The sequence below is a fragment of the Pseudophryne corroboree genome, chromosome 11, assembly GCF_028390025.1.
Source record: "Pseudophryne corroboree isolate aPseCor3 chromosome 11, aPseCor3.hap2, whole genome shotgun sequence".
NCBI lineage: Eukaryota > Metazoa > Chordata > Amphibia > Anura > Myobatrachidae > Pseudophryne > Pseudophryne corroboree.
Window position 1 is genome coordinate 295,272,792 of NC_086454.1, and position 22,900 is coordinate 295,295,691.

Here is a 22,900-nt window from a genome sequence, read left to right on the forward strand (position 1 = left end):
TATGCGCTGCGGGAGAGTTACAGTTATGCAGGAGTGTTACAGTTCTGCAGGAGTGTTACAGTTATACGCTGCAGGAGTGTTACAGTTATACGCTGCAGGAGTGTTACAGTTATACGCTGCAGGAGTGTTACAGTTATACGCTGCCAGAGTGTTACAGTTATACGCTGCCAGAGTGTTACAGTTATGCGCTGCGGGAGAGTTACAGTTATGCGTTGTGGGAGAGTTACAGTTATGCAGGAGTGTTACAGTTATACGCTGCCAGAGTGTTACAGTTATACGCTGCCAGAGTGTTACAGTTATACGCTGCCGGAGTGTTACAGTTATACGCTGCCGGAGTGTTACAGTTATACGCTGCCGGAGTGTTACAGTTATACGCTGCCGGAGTGTTACAGTTATACGCTGCCGGAGTGTTACAGTTATGCGCTGCGGGAGAGTTACAGTTATGCGTTGTGGGAGAGTTACAGTTATGCAGGAGTGTTACAGTTATACGCTGCAGGAGTGTTACAGTTATACGCTGCCAGAGTGTTACAGTTATACGCTGCCAGAGTGTTACAGTTATACGCTGCCGGAGTGTTACAGTTATACGCTGCCGGAGTGTTACAGTTATACGCTGCCGGAGTGTTACAGTTATGCGCTGCGGGAGAATTACAGTTATACGCTGCAGGACAGTTACAGTTATACGCTGCAGGACAGTTAGTTATACGCTGCTGGACAGTTACAGTTATACGCTGCAGGACAGTTACAGTTATACGCTGCAGGACAGTTACAGTTCTGCAGGAGTGTTACAGTTATACGCTGCAGGAGTGTTACAGTTATACGCTGCAGGAGTGTTACAGTTATACGCTGCAGGAGTGTTACAGTTATACGCTGCAGGACAGTTACAGTTATACGCTGCAGGACAGTTACAGTTATACGCTGCAGGAGTGTTACAGTTCTGCAGGAGTGTTACATTTATACGCTGCAGGAGTGTTACAGTTATACGCTGCAGGAGTGTTACAGTTATACGCTGCAGGACAGTTACAGTTATACGCTGCAGGACAGTTACAGTTATACGCTGCAGGAGTGTTACAGTTATACGCTGCAGGACAGTTACAGTTATACGCTGCAGGACAGTTACAGTTATACGCTGCAGGACAGTTACAGTTATACGCTGCAGGACAGTTACAGTTATACGCTGCAGGACAGTTACAGTCATACGCTGCAGGACAGTTACAGTTATGCGGGAGAGTTACAGTTATAAGCTGCAGGAGAGTTATAGTTATACACTGCAGGAGAGTTATAGTTATTCGCTGCAGGAGTGTTACAGTTAAACATGCAGGAGAGTTCTAGTTATTCGCTGCAGGAGTGTTACAGTTATGCGCTGCGGGAGTGTCATAGTTATGCGCTGCGGGAGTGTTACAGTTATGCGCTGCGGGAGTGTTACAGTTATGCGCTGCGGGAGTGTTACAGTTATGCAGGAGAGTTACATTTATACGCTGCAGGAGAGTTACAGTTATACGCTGCAGGAGAGTTACAGTTATACGCTGCAGGAGAGTTACAGTTATACGCTGCAGGACAGTTACAGTTATACGCTGCAGGAGTGTTACAGTTATACGCTGCAGGAGAGTTACAGTTATACACTGCAGGACAGTTACAGTTATACGCTGCAGGACAGTTACAGTCATACGCTGCAGGACAGTTACAGTTATACGCTGCGCTGCAGGAGTGTTACAGTTATAAGCTGCAGGAGAGTTACAGTTATACACTGCAGGAGAGTTATAGTTATTCGCTGCAGGAGTGTTACAGTTAAACGCTGCAGGAGAGTTATAGTTATTCGCTGCAGGAGTGTTACAGTTATGCGCTGCGGGAGTGTCAGTTATGCGCTGCGGGAGTGTTACAGTTATGCGCTGCGGGAGTGTTACAGTTATGCGCTGCGGGAGTGTTACAGTTATGCGCTGCGGAAGTGTTATAGTTATGCGCTGCGGGAGTGTTACAGTTATGCAGGAGAGTTACAGTTATACGCTGCAGGAGAGTTACAGTTATACGCTGCAGGAGAGTTACAGTTATACGCTGCAGGAGAGTTACAGTTATACGCTGCAGGAGTGTTACAGTTATACGCTGCAGGAGTGTTACAGTTATACGCTGCAGGAGTGTTACAGTTATACGCTGCAGGAGAGTTACAGTTATGCAGGAGAGTTACAGTTATGCGCTGCGGGAGAGTTACAGGTATGCAGGAGGGTTACAGTTATACACTGCAGGAGAGTTACAGTTATACGCTGCAGGAGTGTTACAGTTATACGCTGCAGGAGTGTTACAGTTATACGCTGCAGGAGTGTTACAGTTATGCAGGAGAGTTACAGTTATGCGCTGCGGGAGAGTTACAGTTATACACTGCAGGAGAGTTATAGTTATTCGATGCAGGAGAGTTACAGTTATGCAGGAGAGTTACAGTTATGCGCTGCGGGAGAGTTACAATTATGCAGGAGAGCTACAGTTATACACTGCAGGAGAGTTATAGTTATTCGATGCAGGAGTGTTACAGTTATGCAGGAGAGTTACAGTTATACGCTGTGGGAGAGTTACAATTATGCAGGAGAGTTACATTTATACGCTGCGGGAGAGTTACAGTTATACGCTGCGGGAGAGTTACAGTTATACGCTGCGGGAGAGTTACAGTTATACGCTGCAGGAGTGTTACAGTTATACGCTGCAGGAGTGTTACAGTTATACGCTGCAGGAGTGTTACAGTTATACGCTGCAGGAGTGTTACAGTTATACGCTGCAGGAGTGTTACAGTTATACGCTGCAGGAGTGTTACAGTTATACGCTGCAGGAGTGTTACAGTTATACGCTGCAGGAGAGTTACAGTTATGCAGGAGAGTTACAGTTATGCGCTGCGGGAGAGTTACAGTTATACGCTGCAGGACAGTTACAGTTATACGCTGCAGGACAGTTACAGTCATACGCTGCAGGACAGTTACAGTTATACGCTGCGCTGCAGGAGTGTTACAGTTATACACTGCAGGAGAGTTATAGTTATGCGGGAGAGTTACAGTTATAAGCTGCAGGAGAGTTATAGTTATTCGCTGCAGGAGTGTTACAGTTATGCGCTGCGGGAGTGTCATAGTTATGCGCTGCGGGAGTGTTACAGTTATGCGCTGCGGGAGTGTTACAGTTATGCGCTGCGGGAGTGTTACAGTTATGCGCTGCGGGAGTGTTACAGTTATGCAGGAGAGTTACATTTATACGCTGCAGGAGAGTTACAGTTATACGCTGCAGGAGAGTTACAGTTATACGCTGCAGGAGAGTTACAGTTATACGCTGCAGGAGAGTTACAGTTATACGCTGCAGGAGTGTTACAGTTATACGCTGCAGGAGTGTTACAGTTATGCAGGAGAGTTACAGTTATGCGCTGCGGGAGAGTTATAGTTATTCGATGCAGGAGAGTTACAGTTATACGCTGCAGGAGTGTTACAGTTATGCGCTGCGGGAGAGTTACAGTTATACACTGCAGGAAAGTTATAGTTATTCGATGCAGGAGAGTTACAGTTATGCAGGAGAGTTACAGTTATACGCTGCGGGAGAGTTACAATTATGCAGGAGAGCTACAGTTATACACTGCAGGAAAGTTATAGTTATTCGATGCAGGAGTGTTACAGTTATGCAGGAGAGTTACAGTTATACGCTGTGGGAGAGTTACAATTATGCAGGAGAGTTACATTTATACGCTGCAGGAGAGTTACAGTTATGCGCTGCGGGAGAGTTACAGTTATACGCTGCGGGAGAGTTACAGTTATACGCTGCGGGAGAGTTACAGTTATACGCTGCGGGAGAGTTACAGTTATACGCTGCAGGAGTGTTACAGTTATACGCTGCAGGAGTGTTACAGTTATACGCTGCAGGAGTGTTACAGTTATACGCTGCAGGAGTGTTACAGTTATACGCTGCAGGAGTGTTACAGTTATACGCTGCAGGAGAGTTACAGTTATGCAGGAGAGTTACAGTTATGCGCTGCGGGAGAGTTACAGTTATACACTGCAGGAGAGTTATAGTTATTCGATGCAGGAGTGTTACAGTTATGCAGGAGAGTTACAGTTATGCGCTGCGGGAGAGTTACAGTTATGCGCTGCGGGAGAGTTACAATTATGCAAGAGAGTTATAGTTATTCGCTGCAGGAGTGTTACAGTTAAACGCTGCAGGAGTGTTACAGTTAAACGCTGCAGGAGTGTTACAGTTAAACGCTGCAGGAGTGTTACAGTTAAACGCTGCAGGAGTGTTACAGTTAAACGCTGCAGGAGTGTTACAGTTATACGCTGCGGGATTGTTACAGTTATACGCTGCGGGAGTGTTACAGTTATACGCTGCGGGAGTGTTACAGTTATACGCTGCAGGAAAGTTATAGTTATTCGATGCAGGAGTGTTACAGTTCTGCAGGAGTGTTACAGTTATACGCTGCAGGAGTGTTACAGTTATACGCTGCAGCACAGAGTGTTACAGTTATACGCTGCAGGAGTGTTACAGTTACACGCTGCAGGAGTGTTACAGTTATACAGGAGCGTTAAGGGCCCCATACACTAGGACGATTTTACACGATTTCATACAATTCCGATATATCCTTCTGATATATTGTATGAAATTGTGTACAATCGTATGTATTTTAGATCGTATCCAATCTGATGCGCGTCCCTGTGGCTGTCGGATAGGATCCCCTAGGTCGTTGGTGCTGCACTAATGATATATCTGAATTGGATGGAATCGGATGAAAAAAAAGTGTGGTTTTTTGTGTGCATGTGATATATCGCATGCGATGTATCACAGGGAAGTTTGACTGGCATTCACAGGACACTCCCAGCCCCCGTGGTCCTCTATCCAGCCCATCAGATATATCTTATGGTACAATTATATGCCGTACGATATATTGCATGCGATGTATAGCGGATTCATCAATCGCATGCGATATATCTTATGCAAAAATAGCACAAAAGTACCAAATCGTATGGAACCACTCCTGGGAAGGTCCCGGGGGAGTTCAAGGGAAATTACATCCAACTTCAGCCTCAGACATATCGTTGTAAAGTATGGGGCCATTTACAGTTGTGCAGGAGAGTTACAGTTGTGCGCTGCACGAGAGTTACAGTTATGCAGGGGTGTTACAGTTATGCGCTGAAGGAGAGTTATAGTTATGCAGGAGTGTATAGTTATGTGCTGCAAAAGAGTTATAGTTATGAGCTGCAGGAGTGTTACAGTTATGCGCTGCACAAAAGTTACGGTTATGCGCTGCACGCTAAGGGCCCTACACACTGGCCGATTACACTGAAAGATATGAACAGTGCTTAAAGTGGTCATAGAGAGGTGGTGGAACTTACCCCCCACCCCCATGCTTGTGAAATAAAGGGACTGCACGCACAAAAAAGGGGCGTGGTCACCCAATAGTATACCCAATTCAAATTACGCCACACAGTAGCACAATCTTATTCACATTACACCACATATTAGTGTCCCTTATTCATGTTATGACACACATTAGTGCCCCTTATACACAAAGCCCACAGTAGTAGCACCCCTAATACACATAATGCCCATGGCAGTAGTGCCCCTTATGCAATAACCACTGTAGTGGTAGTGCCCACAGTAGTAGTGCCCCTTATGTAGAGCCCATAGTATTGGTGCCCCTTATGTCCCCAGGAGTGGTGCCCCTTATTAAGTGCCCCCTATGCAATGTTCTCATTAGTATTGCCCCCAGTAATAATGCCCCCTGTAGATATGCCCCCATTTGGTGAGCCCCCTGTAGTTATGCCCCCAGTAGTTATGCCCCCGTAGTTATACCCGCTGTAGATATGCCCCCAGTTGGTGTGCTCCCAGTAGTAATGCCCCCGCAGTTATGTCCCCAGTAGATGTGCCCGCTGTAGATATGCCCCCAGTAGTTATGCCCCCGTAGTTATGTCCCCAGTAGATGTGCCCCCTGTAGTTATGCCCGCTGTAGATATGTCCCCAGTAGATGTGCCCCCTGTAGTTATGTCCCCAGTAGATGTGCCCCCAGTAGTAATGCCCTCGTAGTTATGTCCCCAGTAGATGTGCCCGTTGTAGATATGCCTCCAGTTGGTGTGCCCCCAGTAGTAATGCCCCCGTAGTTATGTACCCAGTAGATGTGCCCCCTGTAGTTATGCCCGCTGTAGATATGCCCCCAGTAGTAATGCCCCCGTAGATGTGCCTGCTGTAGATATGCCCCCAGTAGTAATGCCCCCAGTAGTAACGTCCCCAGTAGTTGTGCCCCTAGTTGGTGTGCCCCCAGTAGTAATGCCCCCGTACAGAGTCGGAACTACCGCCAGTGCAACCAGTGCGTTGCACTGAAGCCCGCCTCTGTCCAGGGGCCCAAAGCATGTAATGAGTCAAACAGACTCATTACATGCCGCTGTGTGCTGCGGGCAACCGCTGCCCGCAGCACACAGCCGCCCGGAGAGGAAAGGAGAGGAGCGCAGCAGACACGAGGTGAAGGAGGAGGAGGGAGGTGGAGGAGGGAGCGCTGTTTTATTGGTTGAGGCGCTGCTGCTGCTGTCCCTCTGCTTCACTATAGGCTGTCTTCCGCCGCTGTGAAGCGCATCCCAGCATTCACAGCGGCGGCGAACAGCCTATGGTGAAGGACTGGGACAGCAGCAGCAGCGCCTCCACCAATAACACAGAGCTCTGCGGCTCCCTCCTCCACCTCCCTCCTCCTCCCTCCTCCTCCTTCTCTCCTGCCCGGGAATCGTGATCTCTGCCAGAAGCTGCACCGGGGAGCCTGAGCCAGCGGAGAGAGTAAGTATAATTCATTCATTCTCTCTTTCTTTCTCTCTCTTTCTTAAAAGGGGGGAAATGCCTGCCGCAATGTGTAACAAGGGCACGCTGTCTGCCGCAATGTGTAACAAGGGCACGCTGTCTGCCGCAATGTGTAACAAGGGCACGCTGTCTGCCGCAATGTGTAACAAGGGCACGCTGTCTGCCGCAATGTGTAACAAGGGCACGCTGTCTGCCGCAATGTGTAACAAGGGCACGCTGTCTGCCGCAATGTGTAACAAGGGCACGCTGTCTGCCGCAATGTGTAACAAGGGCACGCTGTCTGCCGTAATGTGTAAAAAGGGCACGCTATCTGCCGCTATGTGTAAAAAGGGGACGCTGTCTGCCGCTATGTGTAAAAAGGGGACGCTGTCTGCAGTTATATGTGAAAAGGGGGAAGCTGTCTGCCGTTATGTGTAAAAAGGGGAAGCTGTCTGCCGTAATGTGTAAAAAGGGGAATCTGTCCGCCGTAAGGTGTAAAAGGGTCTCTATCTGGTGTAGTGGTGCTACTGTGCTGCGTAATTTGAATAATGGAGACTACTGTGCACCGTTTTATGAATTGGTATTATTTTGTGGCCACACCCCTTCCCCACAAAGCCACACACCTATGTATTTTTCCTACGGCGCGCACTGCCCCTGTTTTGCATGCAGGGTTGGGCTTCCGATGCCGTTTCTTGCACACAGTGCTAAAATGCCTAGTTACGGCACTGTTGTTAGGTATCCATTTCTCTGGCCCTGAGCAGGTCCCCCTCACCAGATCCTCTCCAGGGGTGAGGGGGTGGACTTGGATGGGATGAGGGGGGGGGCCCAAAGCATTTTGTCGCACCTGGGCCCACCGTTTGCTAGTTCCGCCACTGCCCCCGTAGTTATGTCCCCAGTGGATGTGCCCCCAGTTGGTGTGCCCCTAGTCCCCCCCCCCCTCTAGTACCGCTGCTTACAAACACAAAAGATTAAAAAAAGAAAAAAATAAGATTTTACTTACCGATAAATCTATTTCTCGTAGTCCGTAGTGGATGCTGGGACTCCGTAAGGACCATGGGGAATAGCGGCTCCGCAGGAGACAGGGCACAAGAATAAAAGCTTTAGGATCAGGTGGTGTGCACTGGCTCCTCCCCCTATGACCCTCCTCCAAGCCTCAGTTAGGATACTGTGCCCGGACGAGCGTACATAATAAGGAAGGATATTGAATCCCGGGTAAGACTCATACCAGCCACACCAATCACACCGTACAACTTGTGATCTGAACCCAGTTAACAGTATGATAAAACGAAAAGGAGCCTCTGAAAAGATGGCTCACAACAATAATAACCCGAATTTTTGTAACAATAACTATATACAAGTATTGCAGACAATCCGCACTTGGGATGGGCGCCCAGCATCCACTACGGACTACGAGAAATAGATTTATCGGTAAGTAAAATCTTATTTTCTCTGACGTCCTAGTGGATGCTGGGACTCCGTAAGGACCATGGGGATTATAGCAAAGCTCCCAAACGGGCGGGAGAGTGCGGATGACTCTGCAGCACCGAATGAGAGAACTCCAGGTCCTCCTCAGCCAGGGTATCAAATTTGTAGAATTTTGCAAACGTGTTTGCCCCTGACCAAGTAGCTGCTCGGCAAAGTTGTAAAGCCGAGACCCCTCGGGCAGCCGCCCAAGATGAGCCCACTTTCCTTGTGGAATGGGCTTTTACCGATTTTGGCTGTGGCAGGCCCGCCACAGAATGTGCAAGCTGAATTGTACTACAAATCCAACGAGCAATCGTCTGCTTAGAAGCAGGAGCACCCAGCTTGTTGGGTGCATACAGGATAAACAGCGAGTCAGATTTTCTGACTCCAGCCGTCCTGGAAACATATTTTCAGGGCCCTGACAACGTCAAGCAACTTGGAGTCCTCCAAGTCCCTAGTAGCCGCAGGTACCATAATAGGTTGGTTCATGTGAAATGCAGAAACCACCTTAGGTAGAAATTGAGGACGAGTCCTCAATTCTGCCCTGTCAGAATGAAAAATTAAGTAAGGACTTTTATATGATAAAGCCGCCAATTCTGACACACGCCTCGCTGAAGCCAGGGCTAACAGCATCGTCACCTTCCATGTGAGATATTTGAAGTCCACAGTGGTGAGTGGTTCAAACCAATGTGACTTTAGAAAACTCAACACAACATTGAGATCCCAAGGTGCCACTGGAGGCACAAAAGGAGGCTGTATATGCAGTACCCCTTTTACAAATGTCTGAACTTCAGGCATTGAAGCCAGTTCTTTCTGGAAGAAAATCGACAGGGCCGAAATTTGAACCTTAATGGACCCTAATTTTAGGCCCATAGATAGTCCTGTTTGCAGGAAATGGAGGAAACGACCCAGTTGAAATTCCTCTGTAGGGGCCTTCTTGGCCTCACACCACGCAACATATTTTCGCCAAATGCGGTGATAATGTTTTGCGGTTACGTCCTTCCTGGCCTTGACCAGGGTAGGGATGACTTCATCTGGAATGCCTTTTTCCCTCAGGATCCGGCGTTCAACCGCCATGCCGTCAAACGCAGCCGCGGTAAGTCTTGGAACAGACAAGGCCCCTGCTGGAGCAGGTCCTTTCTCAGAGGTAGAGGCCACGGTTCTTCCGTGAGCATCTCTTGAAGTTCCGGGTACCAAGTCCTTCTTGGCCAATCCGGAGCCACGAGTATAGTTCTTACACCTCTCCTTCTTATGATTCTCAGTACCTTCGGTATGAGAGGCAGAGGAGGGAACACATACACTGACTGGTACACCCACGGCGTTACCAGGGCGTCCACCGCTATTGCCTGAGGGTCCCTTGACCTGGCGCAATATCTGTCTAGTTTTTTGTTTAGACGGGACGCCATCATGTCCACCTTTGGTTCTTCCCAACGGTTTACTATCAGGTGGAAGACTTCTGGGTGAAGTCCCCACTCTCCCGGGTGGAGGTCGTGTCTGCTGAGGAAGTCTGCTTCCCAGTTGTCCACTCCCGGAATGAACACTGCTGACAGTGCTATCACATGATTTTCCGCCCAGCGAAGAATCCTTGCAGCTTCTGCCATTGCCCTCCTGCTTCTCGTGCCGCCCTGTCTGTTTACGTGGGCGACTGACGTGATGTTGTCCGATTGGATCAATACCGCCTGACCCTGAAGCAGGGGTTTCGCTTGACTTAGGGCATTGTAAATGGCCCTTAGTTCCAGAATGTTTATATGAAGAGATGCTTCCATGCTTGACCACAAGCCCTGGAAATTTCTTCCCTGTGTGACTGCTCCCCAGCCTCTCAGGCTTGCATCCGTGGTCACCAGGATTCAATCCTGAATGCCAAATCTGCGGCCCTCTAGTAGATGAGCACTCTGCAGCCACCACAGAAGAGACACCCTTGTCCTTGGCGACAGGGTTATCCGCTGATGCATCTGAAGATGCGATCCGGACCATTTGTCCAGCAGATCCCACTGAAAAGTTCTTGCATGGAATCTTCTGAATGGAATCGCTTCGTAAGAAGCCACCATTTTTCCCAGGACCCTCGTGCACTGATGCACTGACACCTGGCCTGGTTTTAGGAGGTTCCTGACTAGCTCGGATAACTCCCTGGCCTTCTCCTGCGGGAGAAACACCTTTTTCTGGACTGTGTCCAGAATCATTCCTAGGAACAGTAGACGTGTCGTAGGAATCAGCTGCGATTTTGGAATATTTAGGATCCACCCGTGCTGACGTAACACTACCTGAGATAGTGCTACTCCGACTTCTAACTGTTCCCTGGACCTTGCCCTTATCAGGAGATCGTCCAAGTAAGGGATAATTAAGATGCCTTTTCTTCGAAGAAGAATCATCATTTCGGCCATTACCTTGGTAAAGACCCGAGGTGCCGTGGACAACCCAAACGGCAGCGTCTGAAACTGATAATGACAGTTTTGTACTACAAACCTGAGGTACCCTTGGTGAGACGGGTAGATTGGGACGTGGAGATAAGCATCCTTGATGTCCAGAGACACCATATAGTCCCCTTCTTCCAGGTTTGCTATCACCGCTCTGAGTGATTCCATCTTGAATTTGAACCTCTTTATGTAAGTGTTCAAGGATTTCAGATTTAAAATTGGTCTCACCGAGCCGTCCGGCTTCGGTACCACAAACAGCGTGGAATAATACCCCTTTCCCTGTTGTAGGAGGGGTACCTTGATTATCACCTGCTGGGAATACAGCTTGTGAATGGCTTCCAAAACTGCCTCCCTGTCGGAGGGAGACTTTGGTAGAGCAGACTTCAGGAACCGGCGAGGGGGAAACGCCTCGAATTCCAGTTTGTACCCCTGCGATACTACCTGTAGAATCCAGGGGTCCACTTGCGAGTGAGCCCACTGCGCGTTGAAATTCTTGAGACGGGCCCCCACCATGTCTGAGTCTGCTTGTAAAGCCCCAGCGTCATGCTGAAGACTTGGCAGAAGCAGGGGAGGGCTTCTGCTCCTGGGAAGCGGCTGCATGGTGCAGTCTTTTTCCCCTTCCTCTGCCCCGGGGCAGGAAGGAATGGCCTTTAGCTCGCTTGTACTTATGGGAACGAAAGGACTGAGTTTGAAAAGACGGTGTCTTTTTCTGCTGATGTGAAGTGACCTGGAGTAAAAAGGTGGATTTTCCAGCCGTTGCCGTGGCCACCAGGTCCGATAGACCAGCCCCAAATAACTCCTCCCCTTTATACGGCAATACTTCCATATGTCGTTTTGAATCAGCATCGCCTGACCACTGTCGCGTCCATAACGCTCTTCTGGCAGAAATGGACATAGCACTTACTCTTGATGCCAGGGTGCAGATATCCCTCTGTGCATCACGCATATATAGTAATGCATCCTTCAAATGCTCTATAGTTAGCAGTATATTGTCCCTATCCAGGGTATCAATATTTTCAGTCAGGGAATCCGACCACGCGACTCCAGCACTGCACATCCAGGCTGAAGCGATTGCTGGTCGCAGTATAACACCAGTATGTGTGTATATACTTTTAAGAATATTTTCCAGCCTTCTATCTGCTGGTTCCTTGAGGGTGGCCGTATCAGGAGACGGTAACGCTACTTGTTTAGATAAACGTGTGAGCGCCTTATCTACTCTAGGGGGTGTTTCCCAACGCGTCCTAACCTCTGACGGGAAAGGATATAGTGCCAATAATTTTTTAGAAATTAGCAGTTTTTTGTCGGGGGAAACCCACGCTTTATCACACACCTCATTTAACTCATCTGACTCAGGGAAAACTATTGGTAGTTTTTTCACACCCCACATAATACCCTTCTTTGTGGTACTTGTAGTGTCAGAAATGTTCAATGCCTCCTTCATTGCCGTGATCATGTAACGTGTGGCCCTACTGGACATTACGTTTGTCTCCTCACCGTCGACACTAGACTCAGTATCTGGGTCTGTGTCGACCCACTGAGGTAACGGGCGTTTTAGGGCCCCTGACGGTGTCTGAGACGCCTGGACAGGCACTAATTGATTTGCCGGCTGTCTCATGTCATCAACCGTTTTTTGCAAAGTGCTGACATTATCACTTAATTCTTTAAATACGATCATCCAGTCAGGTGTCGACACCCTAGGGGGTGACATCACTAACCCAGGCAATTGCTCCGCCTCCACATCATTTTCCTCCTCATACATGTCGACACACACGTACCGACACACAGCACACACACCTGGAATGCTCTGATAGAGGACAGGACCCCACAAGCCCTTTGGAGAGACAGAGGGAGAGTCTGCCAGCACACACCAAGCGCTATATATATATATACAGGGATAACCTTATATAAGTGTTATTCCCTTATAGCTGCTGTTTATATAATTTTTAGCTGCCAATAGTGCCCCCCCTTCTCTTTTTTACCCTGATTCTGTAGCAAGTCTGCAGGGGAGAGTCAGGGAGCCGTCCTTCCAGCGGAGCTGTGAGGGAAAATGGCGCTTGTGTGCTGAGGAGATAGGCTCCGCCCCTTCACGACATCCTTATCTCCCGCTCTTTTCTGTAATAATGGCAGGGGTTAAAATACATCCATATAGCCCAAGAGCTATATGTGATGTATTCTTTTGCCAACCTAAGGTATCATCTGTTATATTGCGTCTCAGGGCGCTCCCCCCCAGCGCCCTGCACCCTCAGTGACCGGAGTGTGAAGTGTGCTGAGAGCAATGGCGCACAGCTGCGGTGCTGTGCGCTACCTTAGTCTGAAGACAGGATCGTCTTCTGCCGCCGATTTCACCGGACCTCTTCGCTCTTCTGGCTCTGTAAGGGGGCCGGCGGCGCGGCTCCGGGACCCATCCAGGCTGAACCTGTGATCGTCCCTCTGGAGCTAATGTCCAGTAGCCTAAGAAACCCGATCCACTCTGCACGCAGGTGAGTCCGTTTCTTCTCCCCTTAGTCCCACGATGCAGTGAGCCTGTTGCCAGCAGGACTCACTGAAAATAAAAAACCTAAAATAAACTTTTATTCTAAGCAGCTCAGGAGAGCCACCTAGCCTGCACCCTTCTCGTTCGGGCACAAAAATCTAACTGGGGCTTGGAGGAGGGTCATAGGGGGAGGAGCCAGTGCACACCACCTGATCCTAAAGCTTTTATTCTTGTGCCCTGTCTCCTGCGGAGCCGCTATTCCCCATGGTCCTTACGGAGTCCCAGCATCCACTAGGACGTCAGAGAAAACACAATACTCACCTGCCCCGCTCCTGCTTCCGGACCGCAGCCTCCGTCTGGTGCCCGCTCCTTGCAGCTATGGGAGAGACGTCATGACGTCTCTTCCATAGCGCACAGCCGCACACACTGCCTGAGCCGGAGCTCAGGAGTGAGCTCCGGCTTCCGCCTGCGCTTAGGGGGAAAGAGCCAGTGCCCACTGCTAACACAGTCTCAGCGGGCGCCCGTCATTTCCCTACTTTAGGTGAAAAGGAGGAGGCGAAACTGCGTCCAAATGGAACTGGCGCACTTTAACCTCTGGATATGAACGATCTCGTTCATTAATGAACAAGATATCATTCATATCTTTCAGTGTGTATGCACCAACGGTGAACGATGCGCGGCCCCACACTCATTCATCACTGGTGCCGGCTCGTTTAAACATGCAAACTAGTATTGACAATCTCGTCCATATTAGCATGGGTCGCCTGTCGGACACCTTGGCAAGTATGTAGGGCCCATTACAGATATGCAGGAGAGTTACAGTTATGCGCTGCACGAGAGTTACAATTATGCGCTGCACGAGAGTTACAGTTATGCGCTGCACGAGAGTTACAGTTATGCGCTGCACGAGAGTTACAGTTATGCGCTGCACGAGAGTTACAATTATGTGCTGCACGAGAGTTACAGTTATGCGCTGCACGAGAGTTACAGTTATGCGCTGCAGGAGTGTTATGGTGTGTACACACAGGGAGATAATAAGAATTTACTTACCGATAATTCTATTTCTCGGAGTCCGTAGTGGATGCTGGGGTTCCTGAAAGGACCATGGGGATAGCGGCTCCGCAGGAGACAGGGCACAAAAAAGTAAAGCTTTACTAGGTCAGGTGGTGTGCACTGGCTCCTCCCCCTATGACCCTCCTCCAGACTCCAGTTAGGTACTGTGCCCGGACGAGCATACACAATAAGGGAGGCATTTTGAATCCCGGGTAAGACTCATACCAGCCACACCAATCACACCGTACAACTTGTGATCTAAACCCAGTTAACAGTATGACAACAGAAAGGGCCTCTTAAAGATGGCTCCTTAACAATAACCCGAATTAGTTAACAATAACTATGTACAAGTATTGCAGATAATCCGCACTTGGGATGGGCGCCCAGCATCCACTACGGACTCCGAGAAATAGAATTATCGGTAAGTAAATTCTTATTTTCTCTATCGTCCTAAGTGGATGCTGGGGTTCCTGAAAGGACCATGGGGATTATACCAAAGCTCCCAAACGGGCGGGAGAGTGCGGATGACTCTGCAGCACCGAATGAGAGAACTCCAGGTCCTCCTTTGCCAGGGTATCAAATTTGTAAAATTTTACAAACGTGTTCTCCCCCGACCACGTAGCTGCTCGGCAGAGTTGTAATGCCGAGACCCCTCGGGCAGCCGCCCAAGATGAGCCCACCTTCCTTGTGGAGTGGGCTTTTACAGTTTTAGGCTGTGGCAGGCCTGCCACAGAATGTGCAAGTTGAATTGTGTTACAAATCCAACGAGCAATCGACTGCTTAGAAGCAGGTGCGCCCAACTTGTTGGGTGCATACAATATAAACAGCGAGTCAGATTTTCTGACTCCAGCCGTCCTTGCAATGTATATTTTTAAGGCTCTGACAACGTCCAACAACTTGGAGTCCTCCAAGTCGCTAGTGGCCGCAGGCACCACAATAGGTTGGTTCAGATGAAATGCTGATACCACTTTAGGGAGAAAATGCGGACGAGTCCGCAGTTCTGCCCTATCCGAATGGAAGATTAGATAAGGACTTTTATAAGATAAAGCCGCCAATTCAGATACTCTCCTGGCAGAGGCCAGGGCTAGTAACATAGTCACTTTCAATGTGAGATATTTCAAATCCACCTTTTTCAATGGTTCAAACCAATGGGATTTGAGGAAATCTAAAACTACATTTAGATCCCACGGTGCCACCGGAGGCACCACAGGAGGCTGTATATGCAGTACTCCCTTGACAAAAGTCTGGACCTCAGGGACAGAGGCCAATTCTTTTTGGAAGAATATTGACAGGGCCGAAATTTGAACCTTAATGGATCCCAATTTGAGACCCATAGATAATCCTGATTGCAGGAAATGTAGGAAACGACCCAGTTGGAATTCCTCCGTCGGAACCCTCCGATCCTCGCACCACGCTACATATTTTCGCCAAATGCGGTGATAATGTTTCACGGTGACTTCCTTCCGTGCCTTAATCAAGGTAGGAATGACTTCTTCTGGAATGCCTTTCCCTTTTAGGATCTGGCGTTCAACCGCCATGCCGTCAAACGCAGCCGCGGTAAGTCTTGAAAAAGACAGGGACCCTGCTGTAGCAGGTCCCTTCTCAGAGGTAGAGGCCACGGTTCGTCCGTGAGCATCTCTTGAAGTTCCGGATACCAAGTCCTTCTCGGCCAATCCGGAACCACTAGTATTGTTCTTACTCTTCTTTGCCGTATGATCTTCAATACCTTTGGTATGAGCGGCAGAGGAGGAAACACATACACTGACTGGTACACCCAAGGAGTTACCAGTGCGTCCACAGCTATTGCCTGTGGATCTCTTGACCTGGCGCAATATTTGTCCAGTTTCTTGTTGAGGCGAGACGCCATCATGTCTACAATTGGTCTTTCCCAACGGTCTATTAACATGTTGAAGACTTCTGGATGTAGACCCCACTCTCCCGGATGAAGATCGTGTCTGCTGAGGAAGTCTGCTTCCCAGTTGTCCACGCCCGGGATGAACACTGCTGACAGTGCTATCACGTGATTCTCCGCCCAGCGAAGAATCTTGGCAGCTTCTGCCATTGCACTCCTGCTTCTTGTGCCGCCCTTCCTGTTTACATGGGCGACCGCCGTGATGTTGTCCGACTGAATCAACACCGGCTTTCCTTGCAGGAGAAGTTCCGCCTGGCTTAGAGCATTGTAGATTGCTCTTAGTTCCAGAATGTTTATGTGAAGAGACTTTTCCAGACTCGTCCATACTCCCTGGAAGTTTCTTCCTTGTGTGACTGCTCCCCAGCCTCTCAGGCTGGCGTCCGTGGTCACCAGGATCCAATCCTGAATGCCGAATCTGCGGCCTTCTAATAGGTGAGCCTTCTGCAACCACCACAGAAGTGACACCCTTGTCTTTGGTGACAGGGTTATTCGCAGGTGCATCTGCAGATGCGACCCTGACCATTTGTCCAACAGATCCCTTTGGAATATTCTTGCATGGAATCTGCCGAATGGAATTGCTTCGTAAGAAGCCACCATTTTTCCCAGGACTCTTGTGCATTGATGTACTGACACTTTTCCTGGTTTTAGGAGGTTCCTGACCAGATCGGATAACTCCTTGGCTTTTTCCTCTGGAAGGAAAACCTTTTTCTGAACCGTGTCCAGAATCATTCCTAGGAACAGCAGACGAGTTGTCGGGATTAAATGGGATTTTGGAATATTCAGAATCCACCCGTGTTGTCTTAGCACCTCTTGAGATAGTGCTAAAGCTGTCTCCAGCTGTTCTCTGGACCTTGCCCTTATTAGGAGATCGTCCAAGTATGGGATAACTAATACGCCTTTTCTTCGAAGAAGAATCATCATCTCGGCCATTACCTTGGTAAAGACCCGAGGCGCCGTGGACAATCCGAACGGCAGCGTCTGAAACTGATAGTGACAGTTTTGAACAATGAACCTGAGGTACCCCTGGTGTGCGGGGTAAATCGGAACGTGTAGATACGCATCCTTGATGTCCAAGGATACCATAAAGTCCCCTTCTTCCAGGTTCGCTATCACTGCTCTGAGTGACTCCATCTTGAACTTGAACTTTTTTATGTAGAGGTTCAAGGACTTCAGATTTAGAATAGGCCTTACCGAGCCATCCGGCTTCGGTACCACAAATAGAGTGGAATAATACCCCTTTCCTTGTTGTAATAGGGGTACTTTGACTATCACCTGCTGAGCGTACAGCTTGTGAATGGCTTCCAACACCCTCTCCCTTTCGGAAGAGACGGTTGGTAAGGCAGACTTCAGGAAACGATGAGGAGGATCCGTCTCTAATTCCAACCTGTACCCCTGAGATATTATCTGCAGGATCCAGGGGTCTACCTGCGAGTGAGCCCACTGCGCGCTGTAATTTTTGAGACGGCCCCCCACTGTCCCCGAGTCCGCTTGAGAGGCCCCAGCGTCATGCTGAGGTTTTTGCAGGAGCCGGGGAGGGCTTCTGTTCCTGGGAAGGAGCTGCCTGTTGGTGTCTTTTCCCTCTTCCTCTGCCTCGTGGCAGGTACGACAAGCCCTTTGCTCTCTTATTTTTGTAGGAGCGAAAAGGCTGCGGTTGAAAGGTCGGTGCCTTTCTCTGTTGGGGAGTGACTTGAGGTAAAAAAGTGGATTTCCCGGCAGTAGCTGTGGCCACCAAGTCTGATAGACCAACTCCAAATAACTCCTCCCCTTTATACGGCAAAACCTCCATGTGACGTTTTGAATCCGCATCGCCTGTCCACTGTCGTGTCCATAAGGCTCTTCTGGCTGAAATGGACATAGCACTCACCCGAGATGCCAGTGTGCAAATATCTCTCTGTGCATCACGCATATAGATAAATGCATCCTTTATTTGTTCTAACGACAGTAAAACATTGTCCCTATCTAGGGTATCAATATTTTCAATCAGGGATTCTGACCAAACTACTCCAGCACTGCACATCCAGGCAGTTGCTATAGCTGGTCGTAGTATAACACCTGCATGTGTGTATATATTCTTTTGAATAACTTCCATCTTTCTATCTGATGGATCCTTAAGTGCGGCCGTCTCAGGAGAGGGTAACGCCACTTGTTTGGATAAGCGTGTGAGCGCCTTGTCCACCTTAGGGGGTGTTTCCCAGCGCGCCCTAACCTCTGGCGGGAAAGGGTATAATGCCAATAACTTTTTTGAAATTATCAACTTTTTATCAGGAGCAACCCACGCTTCATCACACACGTCATTTAATTCTTCTGATTCAGGAAAAACTGTTTGTAGTTTTTTCACACCATACATAATACCCTGTTTTACGGTATCTGTAGTATCAGCTAAATGTAACGTCTCCTTCATTGCCAAAATCATATAACGTGTGGCCCTACTGGAAAATACGTTTGAATTTCTACCGTCGTCACTGGAATCAGTGCCCGTGTCTGGGTCTGTGTCGACCGACTGAGGCAAAGGGCGTTTTACAGCCCCTGACGGTGTTTGAGGCGCCTGGACAGGCATTAATTGATTGTCCGGCCGCCTCATGTCCTCAACTGACTGTTTAAGGGAAGATAAACCATCACGTAATTCCACAAATAAAGGCATCCATTCTGGTGTCGACCCCCTGGGGGGTGACATCTGCATATTTGGCAATTGCTCCACCTCCACACCAATATCGTCCTCATACATGTCGACACCACGTACCGACACACACCGCAAACTCACAGGGAATGCTCTAATGAAGACAGGACCCACTAGCCCTTTTGGGGAGACAGAGGGAGAGTCTGCCAGCACACACCACAAAGCGCTATATATACAAGGGATATCCTTATATTAAGTGCTCCCTTATAGCTGCTTTAATATATATATATATAGCCATTAATGTGCCCCCCCTCTCTGTTTTACCCTGTTTCTGTAGTGCAGTGCAGGGGAGAGACCTGGGAGCCGTTCTGACCAGCGGAGCTGTGACAGAAAATGGCGCCGTGTGCTGAGGAGATAGGCCCCGCCCCTTTTTCGGCGGGTTCTTCTCCCGCTATTTTTCCAGTCAGGCAGGGGTTAAATATCTCCATATAGCCCCTATGGGCTATATGTGAGGTATTTTTAGCCTTGTATAAGGTTTATATTTGCCTCTCAGAGCGCCCCCCCCCAGCGCTCTGCACCCTCAGTGACTGCCCAGTGAAGTGTGCTGAGAGGAAAATGGCGCACAGCTGCAGTGCTGTGCGCTACCTTATGAAGACTGAGGAGTCTTCAGCCGCCGGTTTCCGGACCTCTTCACGCTTCAGCATCTGCAAGGGGGTCGGCGGCGCGGCTCCGGGACCGGACTCCACGGCTGGGCCTGTGTTCGATCCCTCTGGAGCTAATGGTGTCCAGTAGCCAAGCAGCAAATCCACTCTGCATGCAGGTGAGTTTACTACTTTCCCCCTAAGTCCCACGTTGCAGTGATCCTGTTGCCAGCAGGACTCACTGTAAAGAAAAAAACCTAAACTAAACTTTCTCTAAGCAGCTCTTTAGGAGAGCCACCTAGATTGCACCCTTCTCGTTCGGGCACAAAATCTAACTGGAGTCTGGAGGAGGGTCATAGGGGGAGGAGCCAGTGCACACCACCTGACCTAGTAAAGCTTTACTTTTTTGTGCCCTGTCTCCTGCGGAGCCGCTATCCCCATGGTCCTTTCAGGAACCCCAGCATCCACTTAGGACGATAGAGAAATTTTCTTACAATTTTGACCATATAGTCAAAATCGTAAGAAAAGTTAGTGCAGATCGCAAGGTGAAAGTCACCTTGCAATCCCGATGCGCGGTCCCACGCGGTCGGCATCGCAAGCCTAGATAGACTGTGCAGGCAAGTCAATTTTGACTATCTCGTAGAAAAGATAGTCAAAATTGACACTTAGCCAAAATCGCACATAATCAGTATCGCAAGCAGAGTCATTATGTGCTTGCGATGCCGACGTAGCTCCTGTCGCATAGGTGGTCATTCAGAGTTGATCGCAGCCAGCAACTTTTTGCTGCTGCTGCGATCAACTAGTCCACGTCTATGGGGGAGTGTATTTTAGCTTAGCAGGGCTGCGATTGCTTGTGCAGCCCTGCTAAGCTAAAAAAATTTCAAGCAGAACTTGGCCAGCCCTATACCTACTTACCCTGTGCGATGATCCCTGCGATGCTGAAGCCGCCTCTGACGTCAGACATCCGCCCTCCGTTGTTCTGGACACGCCTGCGTTTTCCAATCCACTCCCCGAAAACGGCTGCAAACGCTGTGGAGACGCCCAGGTCCGCCTTCTTCCTGTCCATCTTCTTTGCGGTCCGCTCTGCGACCGCTTTCTTCTCAAGCCGCGACGTAACCTGGCGACCCCTGTAGCCGGACAACGTCACGCACACGCACTGCGGCCGCTGCACATGCGCATTCCACACTCGTTCGCACCGCAGCGATAAACCGCTGCATGCGAATGGGTCGGAATGACCCCCATAGTGAGAATTGGGGTTAGCCCGAATCTCATCGTGTGTATGTAGCTTAAGGTATTGCTTTAGTTACTGCCCTCAGAGCAGTGCTAGTATAAATATGTACTGAGGGAAATACACAGGTGTGACTGCATCACACACACAGCGCTTATAGCTGGTATAAAGATAATACAGACATGAGATGGTATTTACTGTAATGCAGACTCCTTCAGCAGCTCCGGAACCACGGGTTACTTTATTATTACTCACAGCATGCATTGTGACATGGGGATGGAAGCCTTGCAGTCCCCCCAGCAATTGAAAAGCTGAGCCCACCATATAGATACAAGACATTATTATAACAGGAACATTACATAATTAAATCCCTTTTTTGTCTATCTGACATATACTGACAAGAGACGCTGCTGCTATACAAAGTTACCTTCACATGGGCTCCCAGCATGGCAGTGTCTCTAGTTTCCTTTGCAGTAGTGAAAGTGCTAGCCCAGCCCGCCGACCTTACTCCTCCCCATGACATCAGAGGTCCTTTAGTCCACTTGGATCTAGCATCTACCCTCCCAGCATGTTCATTTCCTGTGGTCATGATGTGGTTGGCAGCAGTCATGTGACCAGGTAGAAATCCTGGGCCACCATTTTTTTGTGGGGAAAAATAGTATCTAATGTGCTGAAATGTGTGTTGGCTAGCGGTGTATAGTAGTATCTCTGTCTGGTTTCATATGTTAGTTTTTAAGGCACTGCAGTTGGCATTGCACTACATTTATAGGGATCTGATTTTGCAGCGGAAAAAAATACTACAAACGTATTAAATGCATTGGTAATTACTGTTAGTAAGAGCATATATGATGCATACCTTCTAACTGTACCTTTTTAATAGGTACAGTACCTTTTTTTTATGGTCTGTACCGATTGTTGGCTCTCCAAACTTCCATTGAAAGTATAGGAAAAAGGGTGCGGCTACGCCACTTTACCCGTGGCCACGCCCCCTTTTCTCATTTGTACCAATGTTTATGTGTAAAATGTTGGAGGGTATGATGATGCTGCAGAGAATCTAAGGGGTACATTTACTAAAGCTTCTAAAACAGAGAATTGGTGATGTAGTCCATAGCAACCAATCAGTTTGCTATGGGCAACATCACCAATTCTCTGTTTTAAAAACTTTAGTATATTTACCACTGAGAGTTGCATGCAGCGCTAGTGTTGCATTCACATACTTGATACCTTCCAACTGTCCCGATTTTGGTGGGACAGTCCCGTTTTTCACGGTCTGTCCCGCAGTCCCACCCGCAGGTCGCAGTGTCCTGCGAGTGGGGGGGCAGTTGGGAGATCCCTCCCTGTCACTCGCTGCTCTGAGGAGGGCAGCGGTGAATAGACACAGGGGGCATGGCCAGCAGCTCTCACAGCGCTGTCCATGCCCCCATAATTATGAAAACGGGGGTGTGGCTTGCGATTGTGGCACTTGCTGCGAGACCACGCCCCCTTTTCGGTAGGTGATCTGGGGGGTGAGCTGCAGTCCAAGTGATCTGGGGGTGAGCTGCAGTCCAAGTGATCTGGGGGTGAGCTGCAGTCCAAGTGATCTGGGGGTGAGCTGCAGTCCAAGTGATCTGGGGGTGAGCTGCAGTCCAAGTGATCTTGGACTGCATTTCACTCCCAGATCACTTGGACTACAGCGCACCCCCAGATCACTTGGACTGCAGAGACAGGGAGGAATAAATAAAATAAATGTAAAAAAAATATATATTTATATCACAGCCGCCCACCGCTGACCAACGCTCACTGCCGCACGCTGCACCGCCACTGAAAGCTGACTATCGCAGACCACAACTGGCGGTGGTCAGAGGGACATCAATGCCGCAGCAATGAAGGACAGCTTAGTATCGCCGCATCCCCCGCAGACAATGGGCTTCTCTGCCGCCGCCGACCACAGTCTCTTCCGCACCTCCGCTGCTCATATCAGGTAATGTTCCTCTGCTTCCCTGCTGTCATTCTCTCAGTCCCTGCTGTCACTCTCTCTCCCTGTCCCTGAATTGTGGGTCATACCGTCTGCTATAATGTGAATTTTGGCTCATACCGTACGCTGTAATGTGAATTTCGGCTCATACCGTGTGCTGTAATGTGAATTTCGGCTCATACCGTGTGCTGTAATGTGAATTTCGGCTCATTCCGTGTGCTGTAATGTGAATTTCGGCTCATACCGTCTGCTGTAATGTGAATTTCAGCTCATACCGTCTGCTGTAATGTGAATTTCAGCTCATACCGTGTGCTGTAATGTGAATTTCGGCTCATTCCGTGTGCTGTAATATGAATTTCGGCTTATACCG

General features: G+C 49.0%; 1 protein-coding gene across 1 annotated transcript in view; it reads right to left on the reverse strand.

Moving 5' to 3' along the window:
* The window catches only part of DHODH (dihydroorotate dehydrogenase (quinone)), a 42,530-nt gene extending 21,358 nt beyond the window's left edge, over positions 1-21,172 (reverse strand). The window contains exon 1 of the mRNA XM_063945474.1: positions 21,004-21,172. Within this exon, the coding sequence (XP_063801544.1) occupies positions 21,004-21,165 (162 nt within the window). The 5' untranslated portion in view covers positions 21,166-21,172. The remainder of the gene's footprint in view (positions 1-21,003) is intronic.
* Between the last annotated feature and the right edge of the window lie 1,728 nt (positions 21,173-22,900).